The sequence below is a fragment of the Microtus pennsylvanicus genome, chromosome 13, assembly GCF_037038515.1.
Source record: "Microtus pennsylvanicus isolate mMicPen1 chromosome 13, mMicPen1.hap1, whole genome shotgun sequence".
Classification (NCBI taxonomy): domain Eukaryota; kingdom Metazoa; phylum Chordata; class Mammalia; order Rodentia; family Cricetidae; genus Microtus; species Microtus pennsylvanicus.
In genome coordinates this window covers 61215570-61243241 of record NC_134591.1, presented here as the reverse complement: position 1 = coordinate 61243241, position 27672 = coordinate 61215570, and the positions used below count along the sequence as shown (strand labels likewise).

At 44.9% G+C, this 27672-nt stretch overlaps 1 protein-coding gene across 2 annotated transcripts; it reads left to right on the top strand.

Moving 5' to 3' along the window:
• Window positions 1-1422: 1422 nt before the first annotated feature.
• Hdac1 (histone deacetylase 1) lies at window positions 1423-27625 on the top strand. 2 transcript variants are annotated; one of them, XR_012907583.1, is made up of 14 exons: window positions 1423-1567; window positions 9227-9339; window positions 14501-14618; window positions 20007-20081; window positions 21305-21823; window positions 21900-22041; window positions 22823-22915; window positions 24606-24714; window positions 24795-24935; window positions 25424-25532; window positions 25611-25741; window positions 26186-26338; window positions 26775-26823; window positions 27070-27625. XR_012907583.1 is itself a non-coding variant. In XM_075947099.1 (14 exons), the coding sequence occupies exons 1-14, from the start codon at window positions 1519-1521 to the stop codon at window positions 27095-27097; spliced, it is 1449 nt and encodes a 482-aa protein (XP_075803214.1). In that variant the 5' UTR covers window positions 1423-1518; the 3' UTR covers window positions 27098-27625. The 2 variants fall into 2 exon arrangements, 1 of the variants encoding a protein (XP_075803214.1); XM_075947099.1 differs by having other exon boundaries at window positions 21305-21443.
• The last annotated feature ends 47 nt before the right edge of the window (window positions 27626-27672 follow it).

The following is a 27672-nucleotide window of genomic DNA, read 5'->3' as shown; positions in this document are numbered from 1 at the left end:
TTAAGAAAGTTTGTTTTCACTGATCAGTGGTGGCACACCTTTAATCCTAGGACTCACAAGATAGGGGCAGGGGGAGCTCTTGGAATTTGAGGTCAGTTTTGTCTACAGATGGAGTTCCAGGACAGGTAGGGCTCTTACACAGAGAAACTCTGTCTTGAAAAAATGCAGTCCATCAATCAATTTTGCTGTTATCTGGGCATGGTGGTACCTGCTTTTAATCCCACCATTTTGGAAGGCATAGGCAGGCAGATCTCTGTGAATTTGAGGCCACCCTGGCCTACAGAGTGAGTCCTGGGACAGCCAGGGAAACACAGAGAATCCCTGTTTTGAAAAAACAAAACAAACCACACAGTGCCCCAGAAATTTTGCTGTCCTAATTCATTGGTGGGACCATGCCATTACCTCCTGCCTAGATTCCTCAGTCAACCTGAGTGACTGCATAGGGTGAGGTAGGCTTTGAGTTTACAGAACTAAGTTCTGGGAGGGTGAGATGGTTCAGTGGACAAAAGTGCTTCCTATCACGCTTCAGGACCTGAGTTCAATCCCCCGGTCCTAAATTAGTGTAAGGAGAGAACCAACTCCCGACTCTTGAAAGTTTTCCTCTGACTCACCTCCCATTGCATAGAAGCCCCCCTCCCAATAAATTAAAGACGAAACACAACACCAAGTTCTGCCATTTTATCACAGGGCTGGGGCATGTAAGCTTTGGAAATGGAATTTAATTTGTAGCATTGAGTAACTCACAAAGACCTTAAGTTCTTCAGTCTCACCTGTAAACTGTGTGTGGGGGAGGGGGTTATTCTTTGGGACAGGGTTTCAGTCTGAAGACCAGGCTGGCCTCAGTTGACAGAGAGATCCGAGGCCTGCCCCCACCTCCAGAGTGCCGGGGTTAAGGGTTTGCGCAACCACGCCCAAATAAAATGGAGTTTTTTCATTTAAAAAAAAAAAGCACATCATCAGAGCTTAAGAATACGAAAAGCTCTTGCTCCACCCACTACAGTAGGCCTCTGGATATTTTCTTTCTGTTTCTTACCATTTATTTCTGTCTCCCGAGTTCTAATCCAGACCCAACCTAATCTTTTAGCTAAGTGACCTTGTGCAGGTCTTTTCCCCTGGGAAGCCTCCGCGTCTCCTCGGTAAATTAAGAAAGATGGCCTTTGATCGTTACACCCGCTCCCAACTGTGAAGCGCGGCCACGGAGTTCACGGAGCCGGCTCCCTCCCCCGGGACTTGATGGTACGGCCCCGGGCAGACCCCACCCCTCCGCGGCCGATTTTGGTACAGGCCCAGGGGGCCCGCGGCGGCTTCTCCAGGCTGCCCTCGCCCCCCGCCGAGTTCCGGGCCCCGCCTCTCGAAAGCTGTTTGGCGGGATTGGATCCCGGGCTGTGCGGCTATTGGTGAATCTGGGGCCGAGGCGGGGCCACTGCGCTGGCTCCGCCCCCCTGGTCGGACGCCTTGAGGAGCCGCGGGCGGGCGGGCGGGCGTACCGACTGACGGGAGGGCCGGACGGCAGTCAAGATGGCGCAGACTCAGGGCACCAAGAGGAAAGTCTGTTATTACTACGACGGTGAGCGGCGGCCGGGCGGTGGGGGCCGGCCGGTGGAGAAAGGCTGGGAGAGGAGGCTGGGAAGAGGTCGCCGCGGAGGGAGGAGCCTGAGAGGAGGTCGAAGCTGAGGGGGAGACGGGGGGGGGGGGGGGAGTCGAGGCTGAAGGTGGAGGTTGAGGTGAGGAGAGGAAGTCGAGGCTGAGGCCGAGTCCGGGGGTCGCGGAAGGGGTAGCCTGGGGTAAAATCGGTAGGGGAGGTTCTCAGGGAATCTGACGGGAAGTTGGAGTGGGACTCCCGGAGGGAGGGCTGAGCCTGGCGCGGGGAGCACAATTTGATGGAGACGGTTTGCCAGGACACCTTTTTCTGCTGAGACTACAAAGGTCCCTCACTGTCCCCTTGTCTTTTTTTTTTTTTTTTTGGTGAGTTCTGCAGGACCGGCCACCCGCTTCCCCTCCCCCACCTTCCCCCCCAAGTCTAGGAGTCGGGCGGGCCGTTGCTAGTTGGGAGATGGGGCTCCTTGGGGATGCGAGGTGGGAAGATGTAACTTGTTCAAACCGACTTTTCCATTGATCCAGTATGGAGCGGCTTGTTCTGTTCTGGGTTGTGTTTCTGTTGGGGCTGGAGGGCTTCAGCGAGTCACATTTCCTGCCTGGAGTTCCCGTCTGAAGGGGGAGCTAGACTCTGTCACTAGTACCTTTCTGGGTTAGTGTGGGATCAAGGGAAGGAGCAGACAGATGTGTGTCACTGCTTAGGACCTGAGAACTGAGTGAGTGGCTCGCCAGTCCCAGGGAAGTCGAGGGGACAGCACCTTTATATGAGACAGGGTCTCACTGTGTAGCTCAGGTCGGTCTTGAACTAAGATCGAGATTCTTCCTCATCTCTCCGAGTGCTCACTCCAAGCCCGCACTACTTTGTCTAGCGTTTGTTTGCACGCTTTCGGAGTAACTTGTTTAGGGGACGTGTAGCCAGCCAGTCAGTTGGCCATTGGCTCTTTAGGTCTGAAGTTCACAAGACAGTTACTTTAGGTAATTGTCAGCATAAAATAGTGCAGATAGTTGATTTAGGAAAGATAGAATCACTCAGGTTGTAGAGGGTGAAGAAACTATGTTGAAGTTGCTTTTTTATTTCTTATTTATTTATTTATTTTTTTTTGGTTTTTCGAGACAGGGTTTCTTATTTATTTATTTATTTTTTTTAAAATATTTATTTATTTATTATGTATACAGTATTCTGTCTGCATGTATGCCTGCAGGCCAGAAGAGGGCGCCAGACCTCATTACAGATGGTTGTGAGCCACCATGTGGTTGCTGGGAATTGAACTCAGGACCTTTGGAAGAGCAGGCAATGCTCTTAACCACTGAGCCATCTCTCCAGCCCCTCTTATTTATTTTTTTATTGTATTTTTTTTTTTTTTGAAACAGGGTCTCTATGTAACCCTGACTGTTCTGGAATTCACTTTGTAGACCAGGCTTGCCTCTCACTCAGAAATATTCACACTTTTCTGCCTCTGGACTGCTGGATTAAAGGCATGTGCCACTACACCTAGACCTGGCCAGTTTGAAATCTAAAGAAGCCAACTAAGAAGGTTCAGTGGCAGCCGGGCGGTGGTGGCGCATGCCTTTAATCCCAGCACTCGGGAGGTAGAGGCAGGCGGATCTCTGTGAGTTCGAGGCCAGCCTGGTCTACAAGAGCTAGTTCCAGGACAGGCACCAAAAACTACAGAGAAACCCTGTCTCGAAAAACATCAAAAAAAAAAAAAAAGGAAGGTTCAGTGGCCCTGATTGCTCATTTGTCAGACTGTCTTCCAACTGTTAGCCACATTCCTGTTTCAGTGCCGGAGCGGTGATGCCCTTAGCACAAGAACAATCTTGTTTATATTTTTTGTTTTGTTTTGTTTTTGGAGATAGGTTTTCTTTTTTGTTTTTTTTTGTTTTTTGTTTTTCAAGACAGGGTTTCCCTGTGACTTTGGAGCCTGTCCTGGAACTAGCTCTGTAGACCAGGCTGGTCTCGAACTCCCAGAGATCCGCCTGCCTCTGCCTCCTGAGTGCTGGGATTAAAGGCGATGCGCCACCATCGCCCGGCTTGCAGATAGGTTTTCTCTGGGTAGCACTGACTGGCCTGGAACTCACTTTGTAGACCAAGCTGACTTCAAACTCAAAGGAGATCAGACAACCTTGACCTCCAGAGTGCTGGGATTAAAGGCTTGGCCCACCATGCCCAGTTGCCAGTTTTTAAAAAAGATTTATTTATTTTGTGTTTTTTTTTTTTTTTTTTTGATTTATTTATTTTGTGCACTGGTATTTTGTCTGCATGTATCTCTGTAAAGATGTCAAAGCCCCTGGAACTGGAGTTATAGATAGCTGGGAACTGCCATGTGAGTGCTGGGAATTGAACCTGGGTCCTTTGGAACAGCGGCTAGTGGCTTAACTGCTAAGTCATCTCTCCAGTCCCCCTGGCTTTTTTTGCTTTTGTTTTTTTTCTTATATCTTGTAGATAATGAACTTTTGGAGAAAAATATCTGTATTTCTTTTTTTTTTAAGTTTATTTAATTTTTTATTTTATGTGCATTGGTGTGAAGGTGTCAGATCCCCTGCAACTGGATCTTCAGACAGTTGTGAGCTGCCATGTGGGTGCTGGGAATTGAACCTGGGTCCTCTGGAAAAGCAGTTGGTGCTCTTAACCACTGAGCCATCTCTTCAGCCCCAAATATCTATATTTCTAGTTCCTAAAATGTCGGGTAGCTCATAGTAGACTTAAATTTTTTTTTTCCTTTTGAGATTGCTAGGATTACATAATTTTCTCCTCCCTTTCAATTTTCAACAGTAAATATTCAATAAGTATTTGTTGGTTAAATGAAGAAAGGGCCTAGAGAGATAGCTTAGCAGTTGGTAGTGCATAGAGTCACCATATTGGGTGATTCCAGCTACAGCGGATTCAACACCCTCTTCTGGCTTTCACAGACACGTGCACTCGTGTTCATCCATACCCCCCACACAGACACACAACACACACATAATTAATATAAAATAGAGTGGCTGGATAAATAGCTCAGCAGTTTTAGAACACTTTGTGCTGAGGGTTTGTCAAGTCCCAGAACCCACATGGTGGCTCACAAGCATTTGTAATTCTAGTTCCAAGGGATCCAGTGACCTCTCCAGGCTTCATTTGTTAGACATTAATGTGGTGCACAAACATACATGCAGACAAGACATTCATACACACAAAATAAACGATAAATTTTTATTTCATTTATTTTTTAATGTACATTGGTGTTTTGCCTGCAGGTATATCTGTATAAGGATATGGGGTTCTCTAGGACAGGAGTTAGAGACAGCTGTGAGCTGCTGTGTACATGCTGGGAATTGAACCCTGGTCCTCAGGAAAGTGGAACTCTTAAGCACTGAGCCATCTCTTCAGCCCCTGCTATTTATTTATTTGTTTATTTATTTATTTATTTTTAAGACAGGGTTTCTCTGTGTAGCCTTAACTGTCCTAGAACTCTGTAGACCAGGCTAGCCTTGAACTCAGAGAGTTCTGCCTCCTACAGGCTGGGAGCAAAGGTGTGGGCTACCACTGAAAAAAAAAGAATTTTTTTTTTTTAGTGGACAAAGAATACCTAAGAGAATGGCTAGAGAAGTTAGTACACTAGAAAGTGTTGAGTTGAAGGACCGAAAGACAGAGAGTGGAGAAGCCAGCAAGGATGGTGTAAAAGCTAGACTGCAGTAGAATCAGAATATATAGAGAGGTGGAAAGGCCACTTTAGCTTGGAATTCTTTTTTTCTTTTGGTTTTTCTCAACACAGGGTTTCTCTGTAGCTTTGGTGCCTGTCCCGGAACTAGCTCTTGTAGACCAGGCTGGCCTCAAACTCCCAGAGATCCGCCTGCCTCTGCCTCCCTAGTGCTGGGAGTAAAGGCGTGCGCCACCACTGCCCGGCTAGCTTGGAATTCTTTCTTCCTCTTTGAGACAGAGCCTCTGCTGTGTGGCCTTGAGCTAACAGATCACCTGTCTTCCTTCAGAGTGCTGACATTAAGGCTGGGCACCACCACACACATCTTTGACATAGTCTTGTTGTTTTGAAGCCTCGAAAGACAGGCAGTGGTCACACACGCCTGTGTGGGAGACAGAGGCAGGTGGATCTCCAAGTTCAAGGGGAGCCTGGTCTACAGAGTGAGTTCCAGGATAGCCAGGGCCATGCACAGAGACCCCACTGGAAAAACAAAAACATTCCCTACAAACAAATAGTCTATACATAAAATAAACCAAAGAAGTTGCAGACGCAGCAAAGAAGCTGCTTGATGGTAATAGAGGTTACAGAGGAGACAGATCAGCTAGAAGCAAAAATCTGTGCAGGCGTACTAGTCATCAGCTGGTCTGTGATGAAGGGACAAGTGACGAGGAAATTGTGTGGAAGTTGGAAGGGTAGAAGGGAGAAAGTGTAAGAAGTCTTCAAGGTGAGGTAAGAATACTCTTGAGCCAGTCAGAAGAGCACAGCCCTGTAATCTCAACATCTGGAAGCCAGAGGCAAAAAGACCTTGGCTTTTCCACTAGCCTATTGCAGTGCAGTGAATACAGGAGCATTCCTGTCATGAAAGTGCTGTAGGACACTTGGAGAGTAGGAACTTCAGCAGTTGTGAAATGAGAGCCAGGAGAAAAGTAGACCTTGGAGAAGGGACTAGATGTGCAGGCTTCCAGCTCTGTTACTGGTGGGCTCGGACTTGGCTCTGCCTGTCAGGTTTGTAGTAGTAGGCAAGTCACTCTGCCTTTTATAGGCCACTTTTTTTTCCTTCCAATTTTGGTTTTTATTTTTGAGAGGATTTGTCTGTATGGCCTGGCTATCCTGAAACTTACTGTGTAAACCAGGTTGGCATCAAACTCAGATCTGTCTATATATGCCACTTTATGGATAGCTTTGGAGCCTGTTCTGGAACTAACTCCTGTAGACCAGGCTGACTTCCAACTCAGAGATTGGCTTGCGTCTGTCTCCCGAGTGCTGGGATGTGCACCACCACGGCCCAGCATGATTCTCTTGATTTGATCCCCAGTACTAAAAGAGAACAGTTAGTGTCTAAATAGAAGGAATTTGTTTGTTGTAGCTCTGGCTGGTCTGGAATTGACTGTGAGACCAAGGTGGCCTCCAACTCACAGAGAACAGCCTGCTTCTGCCTTCCAAATGTTTGGATTAAAGGTGTGTGCCACTACACTGCGCCCAGTCAAAATAATTACTTTTTATAAAGTAGCCTCATTTAAAACCATTAAGCTGGGAGTGGTGACTTGAATCTGTAATTCCAAATTTGGAAGGCTGAGTCAGACAGATTGCTGCAAATTCAGGCCTGATCTACATAATGACCCCCTGTCTGAAAACATTAAAATGACCACTTGCGTTTGGAACACTGTTTAAGGACTTTTCTACAAATAAGGTGCACGTAGTCATCCTTCCCCTCTGATCAGTCTGTGCTGTGATTACGTTTGCAAGTCTCCATTCTTGGTTTCACAGAGCTTTTCAGAGTAAATGCAGACTTGAAATAATAGGTGCCCAGAAATCTAAGGTGCCTTTTTGTTCTAGATTTGGAATCAGAGTTGAGTGATCTTAGGCAGACACTTAATTTTCCTGAGTTTCAGTTTAATTCATTGGTTGTTTATTGAGCCTCAGGATATAAAAAGTATATTTGTCCTTGCCTTTGAGTCTTATGAATATAAATAAGTATGTAAAAGCAAAACAAAATGAGTAAAGTGCTATATATAGATTTCTTTTAGAGAAAAAGATCAATCACGTGGATCCATGAAGTGTTTGGGGCTTTTGAAACAGGTTATGTGTCAAAAAATAATTAAAAAGCAAGTGTAAGTGCTTGCCCCAAAAGCCTGAGTTTGATTTCTAGAACCTGTGTGAAAGTGGAAGAAAACTACTTAAGAGGTTGCCCCATCTCCATGTGCATTCTGTAGCACACATACATTTTAGTCACACACATGACGTTGGTAATAATACATTTTATACGAGACAGAGTCTCTCTATGTAGCCCTGGCTGTTCTGGAGTTTCCTCTGTAGACCGCTCAACAAAGATCAACCTGCCTCCACCTCCTGAGTGATGCTTCTGCTTTTGAAGCAGTATGTCACCATGCATCCCAGGTTATCTCTCTAGACTCCTGCCTCAGCTTCCTGGGTGCAAGGATTGTGATTGTAGACAACCATACCTGGTTTATTTAAGTAAATACCGAGCTCAGCTTCCAACAGAAGCTTTCTAACAAAAATAGACAACCAGGGTGATGGTGAGCAGTAGCAGATGAAAATGGAAAGACAGTGTCTTAGTTACCATGACCAAGAAGCAAGCTGGAGAAGATGGGGTTTACTTGGCTTACGCTTCCACATTGTAGTTCATCACTGAAGGAAGGCAGGGCAGGAACCTGGAGACGGGAGCTAATGGAGAGGACGTGGAAGGATGTTCTTACTAGCTTGTTCCACATAGTTTGCTCAGCCTGCTTTTTGGTTTTTTTTGGAACTTTCCTGGTATGCCTAGTGCAAGTCGTCCTTGGAGAGTCCATCCACTCCACACACACACACACACCCGGTTTTGACTGTACTGACCTTGAACTCAGAGCCTGCCTCTGCCTCCTGAGTGCTGGGATTAAAGACACAGGCCACTACCACTCTCAGGCAGCTTTCTTATTCAACCCAGGATCACCAGTTCAGAGTTGCTGCACAATGTGGGCCTTCCCACATCAATTGTTAATGAAGAAAATGTTTACTGGGTCATGGTGGTGGTGGAGGTGACTGTGGCTCATGCCTTTAATTCAGGTGCTATGGGAGGCAGAGGCAGGTAGATCTGTGAGTTAGAGGTTGGCCTGATCTACAGAGTGACTTCCAGGACAGCCAGGGCTGTTACACAGAGAAATACTGGCTCAAGGGAAAAAAAACCAAAACAGACAACAAAGAAAGAAAGTTCTACAGGTTGGCCCCACAGCCTGATCTTCTGGAGGCATCTTCTCAATTAAGATTTTCTCCTCTCAGATGACTATAGTTTGTCATATGGCATGAGTCACAAGCCAAGGACCAGGTAGAAGCTGTTTCTATAGATGAAACAAACAAGAATGTTTTGTTTTATCTATAGGATGTGGTTTATTATGGGGAAGAATTCCTTAGAGGTATGGTGAGGTGAGTCCCCTCCCTGCCTGCTCCTTCTTTCCTAGTAGATTTTATCCAGTTCCTATGCTTTAAAAGGAGAAACTAGGCTAGACTCAACACGTAAGTGCTGGTTATGTGGGGACTACAGGAATTACTCCTATTCAAGGTGGGAAAGAATCATGGAAATTAGAAATTTATATTACTGTTCTGGGAGTTTGCTGGGTTTTCCTAGGAGAGTTTAACTATGTTATTAAAACCCCTTCTTAGGGCTGGAGAGATGGCTCAGCAGTTAAGAGCACTGTTTGCTTGTTCAAAGGATCAGGGTTTAATTTCTAGCACCCACATTAGATGGTTCACAGGAGATTGTTTCCATAGACCCTACACTGGCATGCATGCGCGCGCACGTGCACACACACACACACACACACACACATTGCAAGTTATGGCGCACACCTTTAATCCCAGCATTTGTCTCGAGAGTGAGTTCCAGGACGCCCAGTGCTACTCAGAGAAACTCCGTCTCAATAAACCTAACTAAAATGAAACCACACTTCTCTGTTCAGGTGATGTTGGAAACTACTATTATGGACAAGGCCACCCGATGAAGCCTCACCGAATCCGCATGACTCACAATTTACTGCTCAACTATGGTCTCTACCGAAAAATGGAAATCTATGTGAGTTACTGGACTCTGCCCCTGCCTACCTTCGTGAGCTCCAGTCCCCGTGTGTAGTCTTTATCTTCCTCTCTTCAGCTGCTCATTCACTCAGTGGCTATTATTTGGCATGTAGATAAAGATTTCTTTTTTCCCCTTTTGAGATCCTTCTGAGTGCTGTGTTTAAAGCTCTGGAATTACAACTTCACAGGCACACGCGCCATGGCTATCTTCATACAGTGCTGAGGTCTTGAGCACAGGTCTTAATCCTCATGTGCTGGAAGACTGTCCTGGCTGAGCTGCATCCCCGGCCTCAGTGTGCTCATGTGTCCTTTCCAGATACAGCTCTAACGAATTTTGTCTGAACTTCCAATTTTAAAAGAAAAACTGAGAGCCGGGCGATGGTGGCGCACGCCTTTAATCCCAGCACTCGGGAGGCAGAGGCAGGTGGATCTCTGTGAGTTCGAGACCAGCCTGGTCTACAGAGCTAGTTCCAGGACAGGCTCCAAAGCCACAGAGAAACCCTGTCTCGAAAAACCAAAAAAAAAAAAAAAAAGAAAAAAAAAAAAAAAGAAAAACTGGAACTTTGGATTATATAATATCTTCTTAAGTTTAAAATGTTGGCTCAAGTCTTTTGTCTTTGTTTTATTTTTTTGTTGGTAGAACTCAACCTTATACATAGGCTGTGATCTCTAGACTTTTTCTGTTTTTTAACAGGTGTGCAAGGAAAACAGACCAATATACCTGTAGACTAAATTTGGCTCAGTTCTTTTTTAGTTAACCTCTTCTGGAGGCAGTGAGGAACAAATGGAGAGCATTTTGTTTTCTTTTGGTTTTTATAGGCAGGGTTTTGTTGTGTGTATAGTCCCAACTATCCCCAACCTTATGCAGTCTTGTTGCCCTCAGCCTCCCAAATACATATTGGCTTCCAGCTCACCAAGTTGTGAAAAATGATCTCTCTAAGTTCTACACAGGGAGACCCTGTCTCTAAAATGAAGTAAAATTTAAAAATCAAACAACAGAAATGGCAGGGCCAGTTAGTTACCTTTGGAGTTATCTCTACAGTCGGAATGAGGAAAGCAGGCTCAGGACCTGTTACTTTAGTCTTACAGTTGGCTGTTATGGCTATCTTCACAGCTTGAGTAACTTAGCAATAACAACATCTTCAGCATTTCAGAGACTGAATGTAGATGAATTTTCTTTCCCAGATGCCTTTATTGTGTTTTCAGAGCTAGGGGAGACACCTGAGAAAGCTAGGAGGGAAAACTGGCAAAGGAAGATCACCTTGAACTATTGGTTTCCTTGAGCCTGCATCTCCCAGGTGCTGGTGCTTTGGCATGCTAGGAAAGTGCCATGCCAACTGAGCTACATCCCACTCCCCCTCTCCTTTGTGTAAGAGGGGAAAACCCATTCTAGAAACTTATTAGCAAAATTCCCTTGCTGTCTTTTGATCATTCGCCATCTTCCAGCCATCCTCCCACTTTAATGGAATTTGCAATTTGATCTCTTGGGCCGTTTTTATCAATACCCAAACAAATTTGTATCTATTTCCAAGGATGAAGAGTGTTTTTTGAGACAGGATTTCTCTGTAGCTTTGGTTCCTGTCCTGGAACTAGCTCTTGTAGACCAGGCTGGCCTTGAACTCACAGAGAGAGATCCACCTGCCTCTGCCTCCCAAGTACTGGGATTAAAGGTGTGCGCCACCACCAGTGTTGGTGTTTGGGTTTTTTTTGTTTTTTGTTTTTTTTCTTGAGGCAAAGGTTTATGTTGTCCTGGAACTTGCTATGTAGACCAAGCTGGCCTTGAACTCACAGAAGTTCACCTGCCTCTTCTGAGTGCTAGGATTAAAGGTATGTGCCACCATGTCTTCCTAGAGATAACTTTCTATATGGTATTCTTTCTAATTTTTTTTTTAAAGATTTATTCATTTATTATGTACACAACATTCTGCCTTGATGTATGCCCACTCACCAGAGGAGGGCGCCAGATCTCAGTACAGATGGTTGTGAGCCACCATGTGGTTGCTGGGATTTGAACTCAGGACCTCTGGAAGAGCAGTCAGTGCTCTTAACCTCTGAGCCATCTCTCCAGCCCTCTTTCTTATTTTTTCTGTGAGATTTTTTTTTAATCAATTTATTTTATAGCTATGGGTGTTTTGCTGTATCAGTGAGTGTGCCTAGTACTCAAGAGAAGTCAACAGGGCATCTGATTCCCTTGAAACTGGAGTTGCAAGAAGTTGTGAACCACCATATGAGTGCTGGGACTTGAACCCAGGTCCTCTGGAAGAGTAGCCAGTACTTTTAACCGATGAACCCTCTTTCCTTTTCCCCAGCTCCCCTTTTTTCCTCCCTCATTTTCTCTTTTTTCCCCCTCTTTCCCTCTTCCTGACACTCTCCTTTGCCCTTTCCTCTAATATTTATATTGTTGGTTGGTTTTTCAGGACAGGGGTTCTCTTTATAGCCCTGGCTATCCTGAAACTCACTCTGTAGACCAGAATGGCCCTGAACTCAGAGATCCACCTACCTCTGCCTCCCCAGTGCTGGAATTAAAAGATTAAATGTGTGTGCCACCATGCCTGGCTCTATATTACATTTTATTTTTATGTGGTTGTTTTGTTTTGCCTGCATCTATGTCTGTATGTCATGTGCATGCAGTGCCCATGCAGGCCAGAAGAAGGTGTCAGATCTAGAACTGGAGTTAAAGTTGTGAGTAGCCATGTGGAGCTGGGACCTGAACCCTGATCCCATAGATAAGCAGCCAGTGCTCTTCACCTTTGAGCAATCTTTCCATTGGGCCCCTTCCCCCTGAAATCACTATGTAACCTTCAGCATGATCCTCCAGCCTCAGCCTTTGAAGTTATAGAATTGTGTGTACCACCCCTTTGTGTGTGTTTGTTTGCATGCATCCAGACTTTAAATGAGACATTCACCCTGGGTGGATATTGGGTTCATTAACAGAAATGGAAGTAGAGAAATTCTGAAAGAGAAATTGAACTTAAGTGCTGTTGGACATGTGACAAGAAATTGTTTAGTACTACCGAATTTAAAGTCTTAAAGGATAACTGGGTAGTAGAACTGGCTGGGTACGTATTAAAATTGTGAGCCTTCAGCTGGGCATAGTGGTGTATGCCTTTAATCCCTAGGGAGGCAGAAGCAGACCAGTCTCTGAGTTCAGGGCTATCCTGGTCTACGGAGTAAGTTGTAGAACAGCTAGAGCTACAGGGTGAGACTGTCTCAGAAAAAAATAATTGGACCAAAATGAAGTTAAAATTTACATGGTATCTTAGAAGTCATAGCCAAAACCGCTTTGCTGATAATATTTTGAAGATGGCAAAGGGCTTAGTATTATAACACAGTTTGTGGAGCCCTGACAGGATTGGTCACTGGGTGTGGACACTTGTTGCCAAGCTTGAGCTCAATCCTCAGAATCTACAAAGTGGAAGGAGACAACCAAGCCCTGAAGAGTTGTTCTCTGAAGTCCACTTGTGCACTATGGCACTCACACACCTACACATGCAAAATAACCTAAATGTAAAACAAAACAAACCCCTTTCTCTGTAGCTCCCATTGACCTGGAACTTGCTGTGTGACCCTGACTGGACTTAAACTCCCTCTCTTGTCCCAGCCTCCTCAGTCCTGTGATTCCAAATATGAGTTACTCTGCCTGGCCTCTGGGTGTTTTTGGTGAAAACTAATTTCATTTTTTTTTCTTTTCTCCCTACATTAAGGATTAAATGAGGTCCAAAATAGTGCCCAGAGTTAGTTATTTGCATTTCTAGCCAAGTGTACCCCCAGGGTAGCCATTTCTGTTGTAACTGGCAAAATTCTACTGCAAGTGAAGCCAATAAAATATGAACATGACGGGCACAGACAAAACAATGAGTGTTGTGTAGGCCATAGAGAAGATGGCCATCTTTCAGGGTGACCTTTTACTAAGAGACAGGGAGAAGGGAGTCTGTCCCCCTCCCAGACAAGCTTCTCTGTGGAGAGCCCGGCTGGCCTTGTTCGTAACTTTGGATGGGATCCACTTGTCCTGTCTCCCAACGGTTTTTGAGACAGTCTTACACATCCTAGACTGGCCTTGAACTGTGTGTGTGGTCCTGGTCTTTGTAATCTTCCTCTGCCTCCTGAGTGCTATAGTAGAGGTGTGTGTTACCATGGTCAGCTGAGACCTTTTGAGAAGGAGGAAGGAGAATTGGTGGTGATGGTGAACACTGTAAGCTCAGCACTCGCGCTGAGGTAGAGTTGTGGATTTGAGGTCAACTTGAACTGCATGGTCACACAGGAGGCTTGGGGTCTGGAGAGATGGCTCAGCAGTTAAGAGCCCTGGCTATTCTTCCAGAAAACCTACATTCAATTCCCAGCATCTACGTGACAACTCACAACTGTCTGTAACTCCCAACTCCAGATCTAATGCCCCTTTCTGACCTCCGTGGGTACTGCTCACATGTGGTATACATGCAATCAAAACACTCATACACATACAATGAAATAAATAATACTGTGAGGAAATACATTGGGGTAATCATGAAATTTCTAACATGCCAAAGTTTTAGTGGGAAGGACTTGATCAGAATTCTTGGTGCAGTGGTTTATAAAAGATTTCCCAGTGCCAGGTGGTGGTGGCTCATGTCTTTAATCCCTAGCACCCGGGAAGCAGAAGCAGGTGAATCTCTGAGTTCTAGGTCAGCCTGGTCTCCAGAGCAAGTTCCTGGATAGCCAGGACTACAGAGAAAGTCTATCTCAAATCACAGCCCTGCCCATATAAATAAATTATATATATATATATAAAATAAATGATATAATGGCTTACATCTTTAATCTTGGCATCCAGGAGACAGAGACAGGTAGATCTCAAGGCAGGCCATACTACATAATGAGACCCTGTCTCAAAAGATTCAAAATAACAAAATTCCCAGATATTTTAATCATCTTTAGTCACCCTTCCCTTGAACTCCTGGAGCCTTTTGGATCATGACACATGTTGAATAATAAGTCATTGTTCATGAGGCACTTAGCTTTGCATATTAGTTTTTGTCTAGCACCGAGCTGTTGCTGTAATGGGAAAGGCATTGTACAGAAAAGCAGACTGTAGGTGCTGGAGGAAATGCAAGTGGTTCAACTAGAAGAGTAAAGACTAACTTTGGTCAAAGCTGACGCGCCATTCTTTCTATACTCTCTAGCGTCCTCACAAAGCCAATGCTGAGGAGATGACCAAGTACCACAGTGATGACTACATTAAATTTTTGCGTTCCATTCGCCCAGATAACATGTCTGAGTACAGCAAGCAGATGCAGAGATGTAAGTATGTTCCATCCCTACTCCATTCTAAAGCTCCCTGTTGGATTTCTCTTTACATGGGGAAATTTACCTTGGCCCCCATTTAGTTCATAGCTGATTTGTCTTGTCCCCCAAGATTATTTGCTCATCTCATCTGGTTTTTCTTGTCTCCTGATTGTAAATAGTAGAGTTGGACTTTGTCCAGTTAGGGTTACAGTGTTCTAACTAATGGGAAAGGCTCTGGCTTAGAAGCAGACAGTAGACACTGGTTCTGCTCTTAACTGATTGTGCAAGGCTCTTCCCCTAAGATTTCTGTTTGGGATGAGTTGTGTGGCTTCTGATTCCTGTCCATTTGTATTTGCTCTAATTTCGTATTTAGAATTTAGAGGGCACAAAGGACACACTAGAGATGAGGTGACTCTTGGGACCTGGAACTGCAGAGTATATCCCATCTCAAAAGCCGTACCTTATTTGTAGGCATTGTGATTGCTTTTAGCCGTGGGAAAGTGTTGTTCAAACTTAGGACTACATTGTCACACCTGAATCCTCTTTTGTGATTGAAGTGTGTTTGCTTTCTGAATCAACAAAGTCTTGGTGACTTCATGGCGATCATTTCTTTCCTGCAGATGACTTTAGAGGTTTCCATGAAACATTGACAACAGAACCAAGCTCAGTTGTCAACAAAACAAGCTTTCATTAGAGAAGCAGCCTGTGTTACAGTGAGAAAATTCATTTTTTTAAATATTTATTTACTGTGTATGCAGTATTCTGTGTGTATGCCTGCAGGCCAGAAGAGGGCACCAAACCCCATTACAGATGGTTGTGAGCCACCATGTGGTTGCTGGGAATTGAACTCAGGACCTTTGGAAGAGCAGGCAATGCTCTTAACCGCTGAGCCATCTCTCCAGCCCAAGTTTTTATTTTATTTTTTATTTATTTATTTTTTTGGTTTTTCGAGACAGGGTTTCTAACTGTGGCTTTGGAGCCTGTCCTGGAACTAGCTCTGTAGACCAGGCTGGTCTCGAACTCACAGAGATCGCCTGCCTCTGCCTCAGCCTCCCGAGTGCTGGGATTAAAGGCATGCGCCACCACCACCCGGCAAGTTTTTATTTTTTTAAAAGCATTTATTTTTCATGTGTTTGCACATGTGGAGGTGTGAGACTCTCCTACTGATATCTGGGGATCAAGATCATGCCATCAGATTTGCTTGCAAGCACCTTTATGTTGATCTTTCTTCATGGTCCTGAGATTTTGTGTCTTGGTTCGAATGCTCAGTTACCACTTAGTCCACTTAGTTGTAGGTGTGGTTGTGCCAGTATTCTGGTTTCTTAGAAAATAGAAGGTTGTATGTTTAAAATAGTAGGTCTATAATTTTCTCATTGAAAATTCCATCTGTATGGGGCTGGACAGTGGTTAAAGCACTGATTGCTCTTCAAGAGGACCTAGGTTTGATTCCTAGCACCTTCATGGTGGCTTATAGCCATCTGTTCCAGATGATCTAATGCCCTCTTCTGGCATCTGGGCACTGTACACAGTACACATTTTACATGCAGACAAAACACCCACTAACATAAAATCAAAATTCATCTTAAAAAATGAAAGGTAAATTGAAATGTCTTACTGCAGCAGTAAGCAAAACCTACAGACTCTTATTAATATTTAATAGTACCTAACCTAAGGAGTTAGGTTTGAGTTAAACCAACTGAGTTGATGTGCTGTTGGTGCACGTAAAATTTATTTGATACTTGGAGAGCCTTGACCAAATGTTCTGCTCTGTTCATATTTAGTAAATCAAGATGGGACCCTAAATAAATGTAATTTCTTTTTTTTTTTTTTTTTTTTTTTTTTTGGTTTTTTGAGACAGGGTTTCTCTGTGGCTTTGGAGCCTGTCCTGGAACTAGCTCTGTAGACCAGGCTGGTCTCGAACTCACAGAGATCCGCCTGTCTCTGCCTCCCGAGTGCTGGGATTAAAGGCGTGCGCCACCATCGCCCGGCAATAAATGTAATTTCTAGAGCAGATACTCAGAACATAAAGATGATGAGAATGGGGCTGGAGAGATGGCTCAGCAGTTAAGAGTGCTGACCTGGGTCCTAGACCTGGGGTCAATTCTCAGCACCCACATAGTAGCTTACAACCATCTGTAATCAGATCTGACATAACGTTGTACATGGTCACAACTGTCTGTAACTCCAACATCTGACACCCTCATACAGACATGCATGTAGGCAAAGCACCAATGCAAATAAAATAAAAATAAATAAATTGCGGGGGAACATGAGAAAGATTCAGGAGGTGGAGCAGTCAGGTAACATTTTTGTCTGTTGGCAGACTGATCCATGTGGTAAAATGAGGTTATATCAGAGTCAGATGGCAAGGTGGCTCCTGTCCCTACATTCCATGTCTGTGGTTCTGTTAACCACTCTTTTAAAAAAAAAAGTCATTCATAGCCAGAAATGTCATCCCAGCATTTGAGAGACTGAGGCTATCTTGGGATATAGAGTAAGACCTTGTATCAAAACAAAGAATGCTTTTGTACTAAACAGTAGCAGGTTTGTTTTCTGTCATTCCCTAAACAATAGTTGCTGTAACAACTATTTTTGTAACATGCACAGTGTGTTAGGTATAATAACTATTCTAGAGATGATTTAGAATACAGGAGTTCAGGCCATCCGAGGCTACACACAGTGAGACCCTGACTCAAAAAACAAAATCAAGAAGCGGTGGGGTTTAGTGACACATGCTGGTAATACTGAAGTCAGGGAGCCCGGGTGAAGCCTGGCAACATAGTGAATGGGTGGGCTACAGTGTGAGGCCTGTTTTAAAACAAAAAACAGTTATCAAAAACAGTGAACACCCGTGTTTCCCCACAGCCCAAGAAAGAAGACACGATGAATACGGTTGAAGACCCCTGGCACAGCTTTTTGTTTCTATACTTTGCCAGTTCTCCGATCCCCTCCCCCATTCTGTGACCTTATTGCCAAGGTGTAACTTGTATCCCAGAGTTAGTCTTTAATCCTATGCAGGTTTCTCCAGTGCTGCCATATATTGTTTAAGATAGGTCTAATACTATTTAGACCTGGTTGGTATTTGCTGTGTGGTCTCAAACTCATGGAGACTTTCTTAAGCACTGATATTACAGGCATGACCCTCCCTCCCAGAATGATGCTTTTTAAAGACAGTAGCCTCATGTAGTCTCAAACCATGTATCTAAGTTGAATCTTTATCATTCTTCTGCCTCCCAGGTGCCGAGATTACAAGTGTCAGTCACTGCTCAGCCCCATAACTTCCTGAATTGAAAATAAACAGACTGGCTGTGTGAGCTATATGTTGAATTAGGTGCTGATGATTATTTGTCTAAAACACCCATTCCCTCCCATGGGAATGGTGAGACGATCTTCTGTGATACAAGAGTAATAGAATAGCTAGGAATACACCTAAGCCATTGGCCAAAACAGCTTTATTCATCAACCAATAAAGCAACACATATACAGGGCATCCCTTACGTCATGGGGATGTCAGGGAATGTCATATCCCACAAAAGGGGTATAAACCAACCTTTGGAAACTCAGGTACCAAGACCTTTTCCTGCAGGGAAAAAGCCAGAGGGGGAACTATTTGCCCTTGGATAAATAGCCTGACTCCAGGGACCAAAGTACTTATGGACATAGCTTCTTCCCAGTGTTTACCAAGAAAGTAGGGAGAAGTCATCCTTAAGTAAGCCAGAGTTGGCACTTTTGGTGGGGGGATGGACTGGTTTTTCAAGACAGGGTTTCTCTGTAGTTTTGGAGGCTGTCCTGGAACTAGCTCTTGTAGATCAGACTGGCCTGGAACTCACAGGGGTCTGCCTGCCTCTGCCTCCTGAGTGCTGGGATTAAAGGCGTGTGCCACCACCACCACCTGGCTTTGGGGCTCTCTTCACGTTATAGTAGAACTGGAGTTGGTAACTTTTTTAAAAAAATTGATTTCTGTGTGTGATGGAGGTGTGTGTGAGCATGTTACAAGTTTATGGGTGGAGGTAAGAGTTGATTCCTTTTTTGTGGGTTGCAGAGATTGAACTCAGGTTACCAGGCTTACACAGTAAGCACTTTTACCTTCTGAGCCAGCTCATTGGCACAGAATTGATATTTCTGGAGGTTATTGCAAATAATACCTTTGTCTCAATATTACCATAATCCAGGCTAGCCCTTCCCAGCTTCTTGCTCTACATTGGAAACCCCTATTGATAAAAGACTGGAGAAGGGGATAAGGATAAAGGCCCACTCCTGCCCCTGATCTCAATAGTTTCCTTTTTGTGAGGAGATAACCTAGGGCTCCTCTGACACTCCGCCCTCCAGGTGTGCTTCCTGTCTGTTGTTTCATTTGCATTCTTGTTTGCATGTATTTTCTACACGATGCCCTACTTTGTACTTTCACCTCATGGGCTTGAAATAGCTCCAGTTTTCACTTGTGCAGTGGAAAGCACTGGACTGTGGTAGTCATGACACCTAGATCCTATTCTGGTTCTGACGCTACCTGGTTAGATAGCCTTCAGCAAATCACTAATTCCTTTGCACATCCCTGTTACAGTATACGGTGGGTTCGAGTCTTGTTCAATTCTTGGAGTTTCAAGGATCAAAGGAGGATGTATATGTGAAAGCACTTTGGAAAACATCAGGATACATTTTCTCATGCCTTTAGGTCAGACAGCACAGCATGAAGGCTTGAATTTTGCCTCCCGTATTTGTTAGCAGTTCACCTCTCTGAGCCCATTTCCCCATTTATAGGATTGGAACAAATTTCTGCCTCAGAAGATTGTGTGAGGATAAGATGCATCAGGTATTTAAAGCACTCAGCAACATATGGAATGCTTTTGGCACTCAGCAAATAATTATATAGGTCTCTCTCTGCTCACTTTCTGAGGCTATTTCTTCATTTATAAGATGGGAATAAATTCTACCTCAGAAGATTGTGTGAGGATAAGTGCATCAGGTATTTAAAGTGCTTAGAAGTGAGCGGCATGCCATAAACACTAGTGTGTAGGTTCCTCTTCACCAGCATTTTCCAAATTGCAAAATGCTTTTTCCCTATAAGATTTCTAAGGCTGTGTGTGCCGTAGTTCTAGCTACTCAGAAGGCTGAGGCAGCAGGATAAATTAGGCCAGGAGTTCATGACCGGGTTGTGGACACAGTGAGATCATGTCTCTAAAATGAGGGGAGGTCTCTTAATTTTTCCACTGACTGGTTGAAGTGAATATCATTACTGCTTATTATATTTGATAGCTTAAATCTCCAAGAAGTTAACCTAAGCTAGAACTCATGCCTTCTGAATCTGTTTTTTGGTTTTTTTCTTCTTCCTATTGGTTCATAAATATCTAAATTTAAAAAATGAATGAAATTGTTGAAACTAACTTTTTGCTTATTTCTTTCAAGTCAACGTTGGTGAGGACTGTCCTGTATTTGATGGCTTGTTTGAGTTCTGTCAGCTGTCTACTGGTGGCTCTGTGGGTAAGGAAACAAAATCAGTTCCTGAGACACTGCTAGACTGTTGCAGTGAGATCTGCCTTGTAGACGAAACCCTTGAGCGCTGACCTATGGTCACGGAGGTGGTGCTGTGGGTTTTTACTTTAGGTATTTGACACAGTGCTGATGGGTGTTCTTAACTCCCTTCTCCGGCCAGGAGAGGTTATATACAGGAATCCTCTGCAGACCTTAAGGGGTTGTGAAGACACTGTATATAAAAGCAATTTGTGAATCACAAAGTTCTGTAAACAAAAGATCAATTTGTGAATCACAAAGTTCTGTAAACAAAAGATCGACATCTGTGTCTTATGAAAAAGTGAGGTCATTAATATCTGGTGTCATAATATTCCTCACAGTTCATTTCCGCAGTGACGTCTGGGTTACCTTAGTGTTGCCTTAAACATGCAGTTGTACATGGTTTAAGGATGGGGATGTGTTTTTGAGAAATGTGTTGTAAAACAGTTTTGTTGTATAAATATTACAGTATAGATAGATGGTGTGGCCTCTTACATATCTAGGCTATGTATTAAAATATAATATAGGGTCTCAGGACCTTGATAAATAATAGAATAATGTGAAATTAAGTCAGATATCAGAAAGAAATACAGAGTGATGGCCCAGTATTTAAGAATACTTAACTATTCTTGCACAAGGGTTTGGTTACCAGGCCCTATATAGTGGTTCACAACTGTAACTCCAGTTTCAGGGTGTCCAGTGTGCTCTACTCATTTCTGAGGGCACCAGGCACTAACAGTGCACATAACATCCATGTCGGCATGCATATACTTCATGCAGGCAAAACACTCATACAACAGTTAACACAATATACTTGTGTTCTGAAACACTGTTTTAGTGTTTTGTTTTGTTTTGTTTTAGGACAAGGTCCGTATGTATCCCTGACATACTTGGAACTACTAAGTAGACCAGGCTGCCTTCAAACTTGGGAGGCAGAGGCAGGTAGATCTCCGTGAGTTCAAGGCCAACCTGGTCTACAGAGCTAGCTCCAAGACAGCTAGGGCTGCACAGAGAAACCCTTTGTTGAAAAACTAAAACAAAACAAAACAAAAAAATATTATTCCCTATTGAAATGAGAAGTGGGTGACTAGTGAATTTTATAGTCTGCATTGTATGATAAACCATCTCTCTCTGGGTTCATGGGGGAAGGGGAATGGTGTAGTAACAGACTTGTGTTCTTTTTCTGTGCCCAGCAAGTGCTGTGAAACTTAATAAGCAGCAGACGGACATCGCTGTGAACTGGGCTGGGGGTCTGCATCATGCAAAGAAGTCTGAAGCATCTGGTTTCTGTTACGTCAATGATATCGTCTTGGCCATCCTGGAACTGCTAAAGTATGCCTGCCTGACCTTGTGTCTTGGAGGAGCATCTTAGGCCAGGTTCCCACTTCCCTCTCCCCTGGGCTTGCCTCCCTAGTTTGGTTTTCTTATGGTGTGCTGGCTAGAATATGTTCCATGAGTGTCTCTAGCCACCCTCTCCTTGACGGGGTCTTGGTTTGATCTGAGCCCACGGCAAGATCTGGGGCAGGTGCTGCTCAGATCCCGCCTCCAGAGTATCCTTGTGTGACTGGAGTTGACCCTGGCTGTAGAGTAGGAAGATCGGACGTGGTCGGCTTGGTCAGGCCTCTGGAGACACCGGGCCGCTCTTCCACCTTCCTTCAGCCAGTTTCCACGTCTCTGGTGCTTAGAGATACCTGAGGGAGGCAGCTAGCCTGGTAAGCTGGGACCTGGCGCCCTTGGCGCGTCCCATCTTCAAAGAGCCCCAGACCTCTGACCACCTTTTGATCCTAGGTATCACCAGAGGGTGCTGTATATTGACATTGATATTCACCATGGTGATGGTGTGGAAGAGGCCTTCTATACCACAGATCGAGTCATGACCGTGTCCTTTCATAAATATGGAGAGTACTTCCCAGGAACTGGGGACCTACGGGTGAGAACTCCCTCAAGACCAACCGCCTCACCTTCAGCTCTAATGGTCCTGTCCTGTGCCGTTCAGAATACCGTACTATCATCTGAGGCACCTAGACAGTCTCTTTCATTCTTTATTCTGGAAGAGGGATATTGGGACACAAGGAGTCAGTGGTTCATTGTTCCTCCCTCCTCACCATAGCTCAATTGAATCACACTATTATGTCACTTAAGCTTGAATTTGGAGTGAGGGATTAGGGGTACTGGGAGTCATCTCAGGGTTCTATTTTTAGGTCCCCTTCCCCTTTAGCCATATAACTGAAAGCAGTGGACTCTCCAGAACACTGCATGGAAGCCTGACTCTGACGTTAATGGACTTGTGCCCTTCCCAAGTCTGCTCCACCTGTTTGTTAGCATGAATACAGTGAGAGCTCTGCCCTGCCAGTCGCCCTTAGGTGGGAAAATGGTACCGATTAAATTGTTAGGTTAGATACAGTGAACATTGAAACAAGAAGCTTTTTTGAGGCCAATTGGAAGAAGTTTTCTTCTCTTACTGTTGCCATTCACAGCTTCCTAGAACGAGTAAAAGTAGAGAGGACCATACAGAAAACTCTGGGCAGAGTTGGAGTGGGCTTGTCTTGTGTGACCCACCAGAAAGCTTGTACTGTGGGATGTGGCCTTGCCCATCTCATGGGCTCATCTTGTCTCTCAGAACCACTGTCTCTTTCCTTAGTCTTCCAACCCTGTCTTTGAATCCCCTTCTATTTGTCTTTCCATTTTATTTTAATGTTCCTTCTGATTAGGATATCGGGGCTGGCAAAGGCAAGTACTACGCTGTTAACTACCCCCTCCGAGATGGGATCGATGACGAGTCCTATGAAGCCATTTTCAAGCCAGTAAGTGCCCAAGTCACCTCTCAGGCTACTCTGGGAAGGTAGCAAAGCACCCACCATAGCCAAGACATTGTTCCTCAGTGAGTCTAGCCTTTGCTTAGAACCGTAACATGTAAGGCACAATCTTTGTGGGAGGTAAACAATATGTACCCAACAGTTTGTGGTCAGTTGTTGTGCGCCAAAACTTTTCCTGGGGAGACATAACAGGTCTATTCATCCCAGATAAGAAACCCACGGCAAACCAAAGTACAGACACCACCAAAGTCCAATTTGATGAATCAGTTAGGTTTGTTGGGGTTACTTATAAGCGTATTGGTAAAGGGGGTTGCTTACAGGAATAAAAGTGACTCAGACACCAAAGCCGACCGAGCATGGGTGACAGTTTACAAAAGCTGGGAACCTGAAGCACACTGCACAGCCTCAGGCAGCTCAGCAGGGTGTCCTTTCCAGGTACTTGAGTTGGTCAAAATCTTTTCCAGGCATCTCAGCTGGTTTGTTTCTTCCAGGCAACCAGTCTGGTCTGAGAACCTCTTTGCTGACTCTGACAGAGAGTGGTCCCAATTTCAGGAACTTCCTAAAGCAATTTGAGTCCTTTTACCTTCCTTTCCTGTTAAGGAGCTTCCCTGTAGGATGGAATCAGAGATTGTTACACAACACTAATATTTTTCTTTTCTTCCTTTTCTTTCGGGCGAGGTTGGGGTTTCAAGGCAGGGTTTCTCTGTGTAACAATCTTGGCTGTTCTGGAACTCCCTTTACAGACCATGCTGGCCTCAAATTCAAAGATCCACCTGCCTCTACCTCCCAAGTGCACCATCACCGCCCAGCTATTTATTGTTAAATTGAGGAGTTACCTATGTGAAGGAAGGAGGTGAAGACTAAAGGGAAGGCATTGGACAAAAGGAATATCTGCAACATAGAGGTGGTTAGCATGAGTATGGAGTGAGGCAGGCTATGTTAATGTGTTGGGGAGGAATGGAAGGAGCTGGTAGGAAGTGGATGTTGGAGCTTTAAAAATCTTTGCATGTCAGGATCTGTATTTCAAAGGGACCTTGAATGACATGTTCAAGTATTATATTTTATAAATAGGCCAAGCCGTGGTGGTGCCCAGCCTCCCAGCACTTGTGGTAGAGACAGGTAGTTCTCTTTGAGTTCAAGGCCAGCCTGCTCTACAGAGCAAGTTCTAGGGCAGGTTGCAGAGCTACACAGAGAAACCCTGTCTCAAAAAACCAACCAACAAACAAAAATTAATAAACTTTTAATACACTATTTAAGTCATGTGGTCACTTAGACGAGTACGTGTTTTGTACTTAGTAAAGATGACAGAAGCTTCAGTTTGGGCTTTTGAGTAAAATATGCTTAGGTTTGAGAATAAAATATACAAAAATAAAATGGCTCCGTATAAGGCTTAAATCTGTAGGGCTACATGACGAGAGCAGATGCAGCTAGAGGTTGTGAAGCTTCCAGAAGAAGGAAGCAGCTTGGGAGCTTGGCAGCGAAGAAAAGTAGATTAGGGAGTTGACGGGGGAGATCATTCAAGGCTCAGTCAGAATTGTATCTTTCCAGATGTGTTCAAACTGGAAAACTCTTGTCTGCCACACACCACGCAGTATGTGGAAAGTGAAAAGAAAGTGCTGTACCAGTTGGGGGTTTTGTTTGTTGGTTTTGTTTTTGATATCAAGGTGTATCTTTTTAGGTCATGTCCAAAGTAATGGAGATGTTCCAGCCTAGTGCAGTGGTCTTACAGTGTGGCTCAGATTCCCTATCTGGGGATCGGTTAGGTTGCTTCAATCTGACCATCAAAGGTGAGACCAGGTAGCACACACACAGGTGGGCAGAGTCTACTGAGTTCCCGTGTAAACCACCGTTCCTTTTCCTTCCAAAGGGCATGCCAAGTGTGTGGAGTTTGTCAAGAGTTTCAACTTGCCTATGCTGATGCTGGGAGGAGGTGGATATACCATCCGGAATGTTGCTCGGTGCTGGACTTATGAAACAGCTGTGGCCCTGGACACAGAAATCCCTAATGGTAATAGCTCCAGGACCAGGCTGGGGTGGGTGGGAGTGGACCTCATGTTCCCCATTTACAACTTCTTTCCCAATGGTCTCGTGATAGGCAGAGTGTAACCATCAGTTTTTCCCTATCAGTTATTATTTCGATTATCAATTATTTCGATGTTTGGGATTTCTACTGCATAGGCTAGTGAATAGAGGATTGCCAAGTATTCTACACTAGGACTTGACCTTTCCCATCCTAGAGACACACACTCCACTAGTGCTGATAAAAGAGAATGGTGTTCTAGCCAGGTACAGTGGGTCCAGCCCTTGGGAAGGAAACTCAGGCCAGCCTGGCCACAGAGAGGCCCTGTCTTCAAAAAGACACTACAGAAAAAAATTAAACTTTTGTAGGTGTCCAAGTCTTTTCTAGGTGAGTAAATGGACCCAGAGGAAGCTTCATATGCTTCTCTCTGGGCCGTCTTGGCTGTGTCTTGACTCTGCTCTCCTGTGCTCCCTCAGAACTGCCATACAATGACTACTTTGAATACTTTGGACCGGACTTCAAACTTCACATCAGCCCTTCCAATATGACTAACCAGAACACTAATGAATACCTGGAGAAGATCAAGTGAGTGCATTGCCAAGCTGCCTCTTGACAGGCCAGGTCTGCTCTGTCTCTAACCACAGCCCATCCCGTTAACTGTAGGCAGCGGCTCTTTGAGAACTTGAGAATGCTGCCCCATGCGCCTGGCGTCCAAATGCAGGCAATCCCTGAGGATGCCATCCCAGAGGAGAGTGGTGACGAGGATGAAGAAGACCCTGACAAACGCATCTCCAGTAAGACTTAGATCCAGGGGACTGTATGCCCTGCTCAGTAGGCAGCTCTAAACTTCCCTTCGCTTCTCATCTCTTCCAAACTCTACCTATTATTAGCTTTGCCACGTGTTGATTTCATAAGCCTTTAATCCCAGCACTCTTAAGAGGCAGAGGCAGGCGGATCTCTGTGAGTTCTAGGACAGCCAGAGCTAAACAGTGAAACCCTGTCTTGCGGAGTGGGGGGAATTCTTAGCTTTGAGACTCCTTACTCCCACCTGTCTTGGTATCTTCTGGTGTCTTTGGAGGGATGTTGAGGATGGAACCCAGCACCTTCTCATATGTGCCAGGCACCACTCTGCCATTCAGTGTCTGTGGCATTTCTTGAAGGACACTGAAAACATTGGGCATTGATCCTGAAATAGCCCCTTACTCTCATACCCATGTTTCTGTCCACTTTCTCCCCAGTCTGCTCCTCTGACAAACGGATTGCCTGTGAGGAAGAATTTTCTGATTCAGATGAGGAGGGAGAAGGTGGTCGCAAGAACTCTTCTAATTTCAAAAAAGCCAAAAGAGTCAAAACAGAGGATGAAAAAGAAAAAGATCCAGAAGAGAAAAAGGGTGAGTTTGCATTGGACCAGGACATGGGTCTATGTAGGGCACAGGAAAGGGTTGACCTGGGCCCCACCAACTTCTGTGGGGGTTTCTTGAGCCTTTCAGTGGTTCCTAGAAGTAGCAAGACCCACAAAACAATGACTCTTGGTCTCTGCTGGCTGACTGAGCCTGCCTCTTACATATCACCCAAGCCCTTTTCCCAGCACTTTGCCCCGGTTCCCAGGGGGCTGCCTCTGCCTGTGTTCTGGCTGAAACTGGCTGGGAAACTGGTCTAACCTGTTTGTTTTCAGCCAGACTCACCAGAGGACCTGGGATGGGCTTTTCTCATTTTTCGGTAACCTGTGAACTGTAATGTTGAAGATGGGGTTTCAGGATAGAAGATCTCACTGCCTGACCTGAGTCTTCGGAGGCTTTCAACCAGCCCTTTGCTCTTATGTTCCAGAAGTCACAGAAGAGGAAAAAACCAAGGAGGAGAAGCCAGAAGCCAAAGGGTGAGGAAGGAGCTGCTGGCCATCTCCCTGGCATTGGAGCATCACCCCCCTTGTGTCCTACCAAGGGAAGGGGCAGGGACAGCTGGTTCAGCACACAAAGGCCCCTTTCAGGGTCTCTGCATAACTTAGGAAGCCCCAGCCCCCGGCAATCACCTGGGGTAGCCAGGGTCCTGTGGAAGTCATTGTAGCCATCCTTCTCCAGCCCTCTAGAGGTGGTTTTCTCATGGCAGTCTGTTTTCTCCACAGGGTCAAAGAAGAGGTCAAGTTAGCCTGAGCAAGATCTGCAACTCTGGTGGCTTCCTAATTTCTCAGATTTTATATTTTCTATTCCTCTGTGTATTTATATAAAATATATAAAATATAATGTCTCCAAGGACTAGATAGGAACCAGGGACCAGAGCCCAGGTGCTGGGAGAACTCTTTCCCAAAGACACCTTGTCCATCCTGCTCAGGTCTTAGCTTTCAACCACATAGGGTCTGAGTGGAAAGAAAACAACCAGAAGAAAAGATCCTGAACTGCCAAGTGCCTGCTTTAGGAGCTCTGTTAAGATGCCCTTATTAAGCTTTCCAGAAGGGGTGACTGGGTCTTCTGGGACCCCTCGTTTTCAGGCTTAGGTAAAATCAGCCACTTTTAGATCTGTTCTGTTTATACCCTTCCCCAGACTCAGGCAAGCAGAAAAACGCCCACTGCCCTGTCTCCCCCAACTCTGCAGGTGGAGGTGTTAGCCTAGCTTCCTTTTTGAGATATTTTCATTTTGTGAGACTCTTTGTAATAAAACAGCACATTTCTATACCCTCCTGAGCGAGCTTGTTTGCTGGCAGTGTCCCGTCCCTGGTTCTTGACTCTCA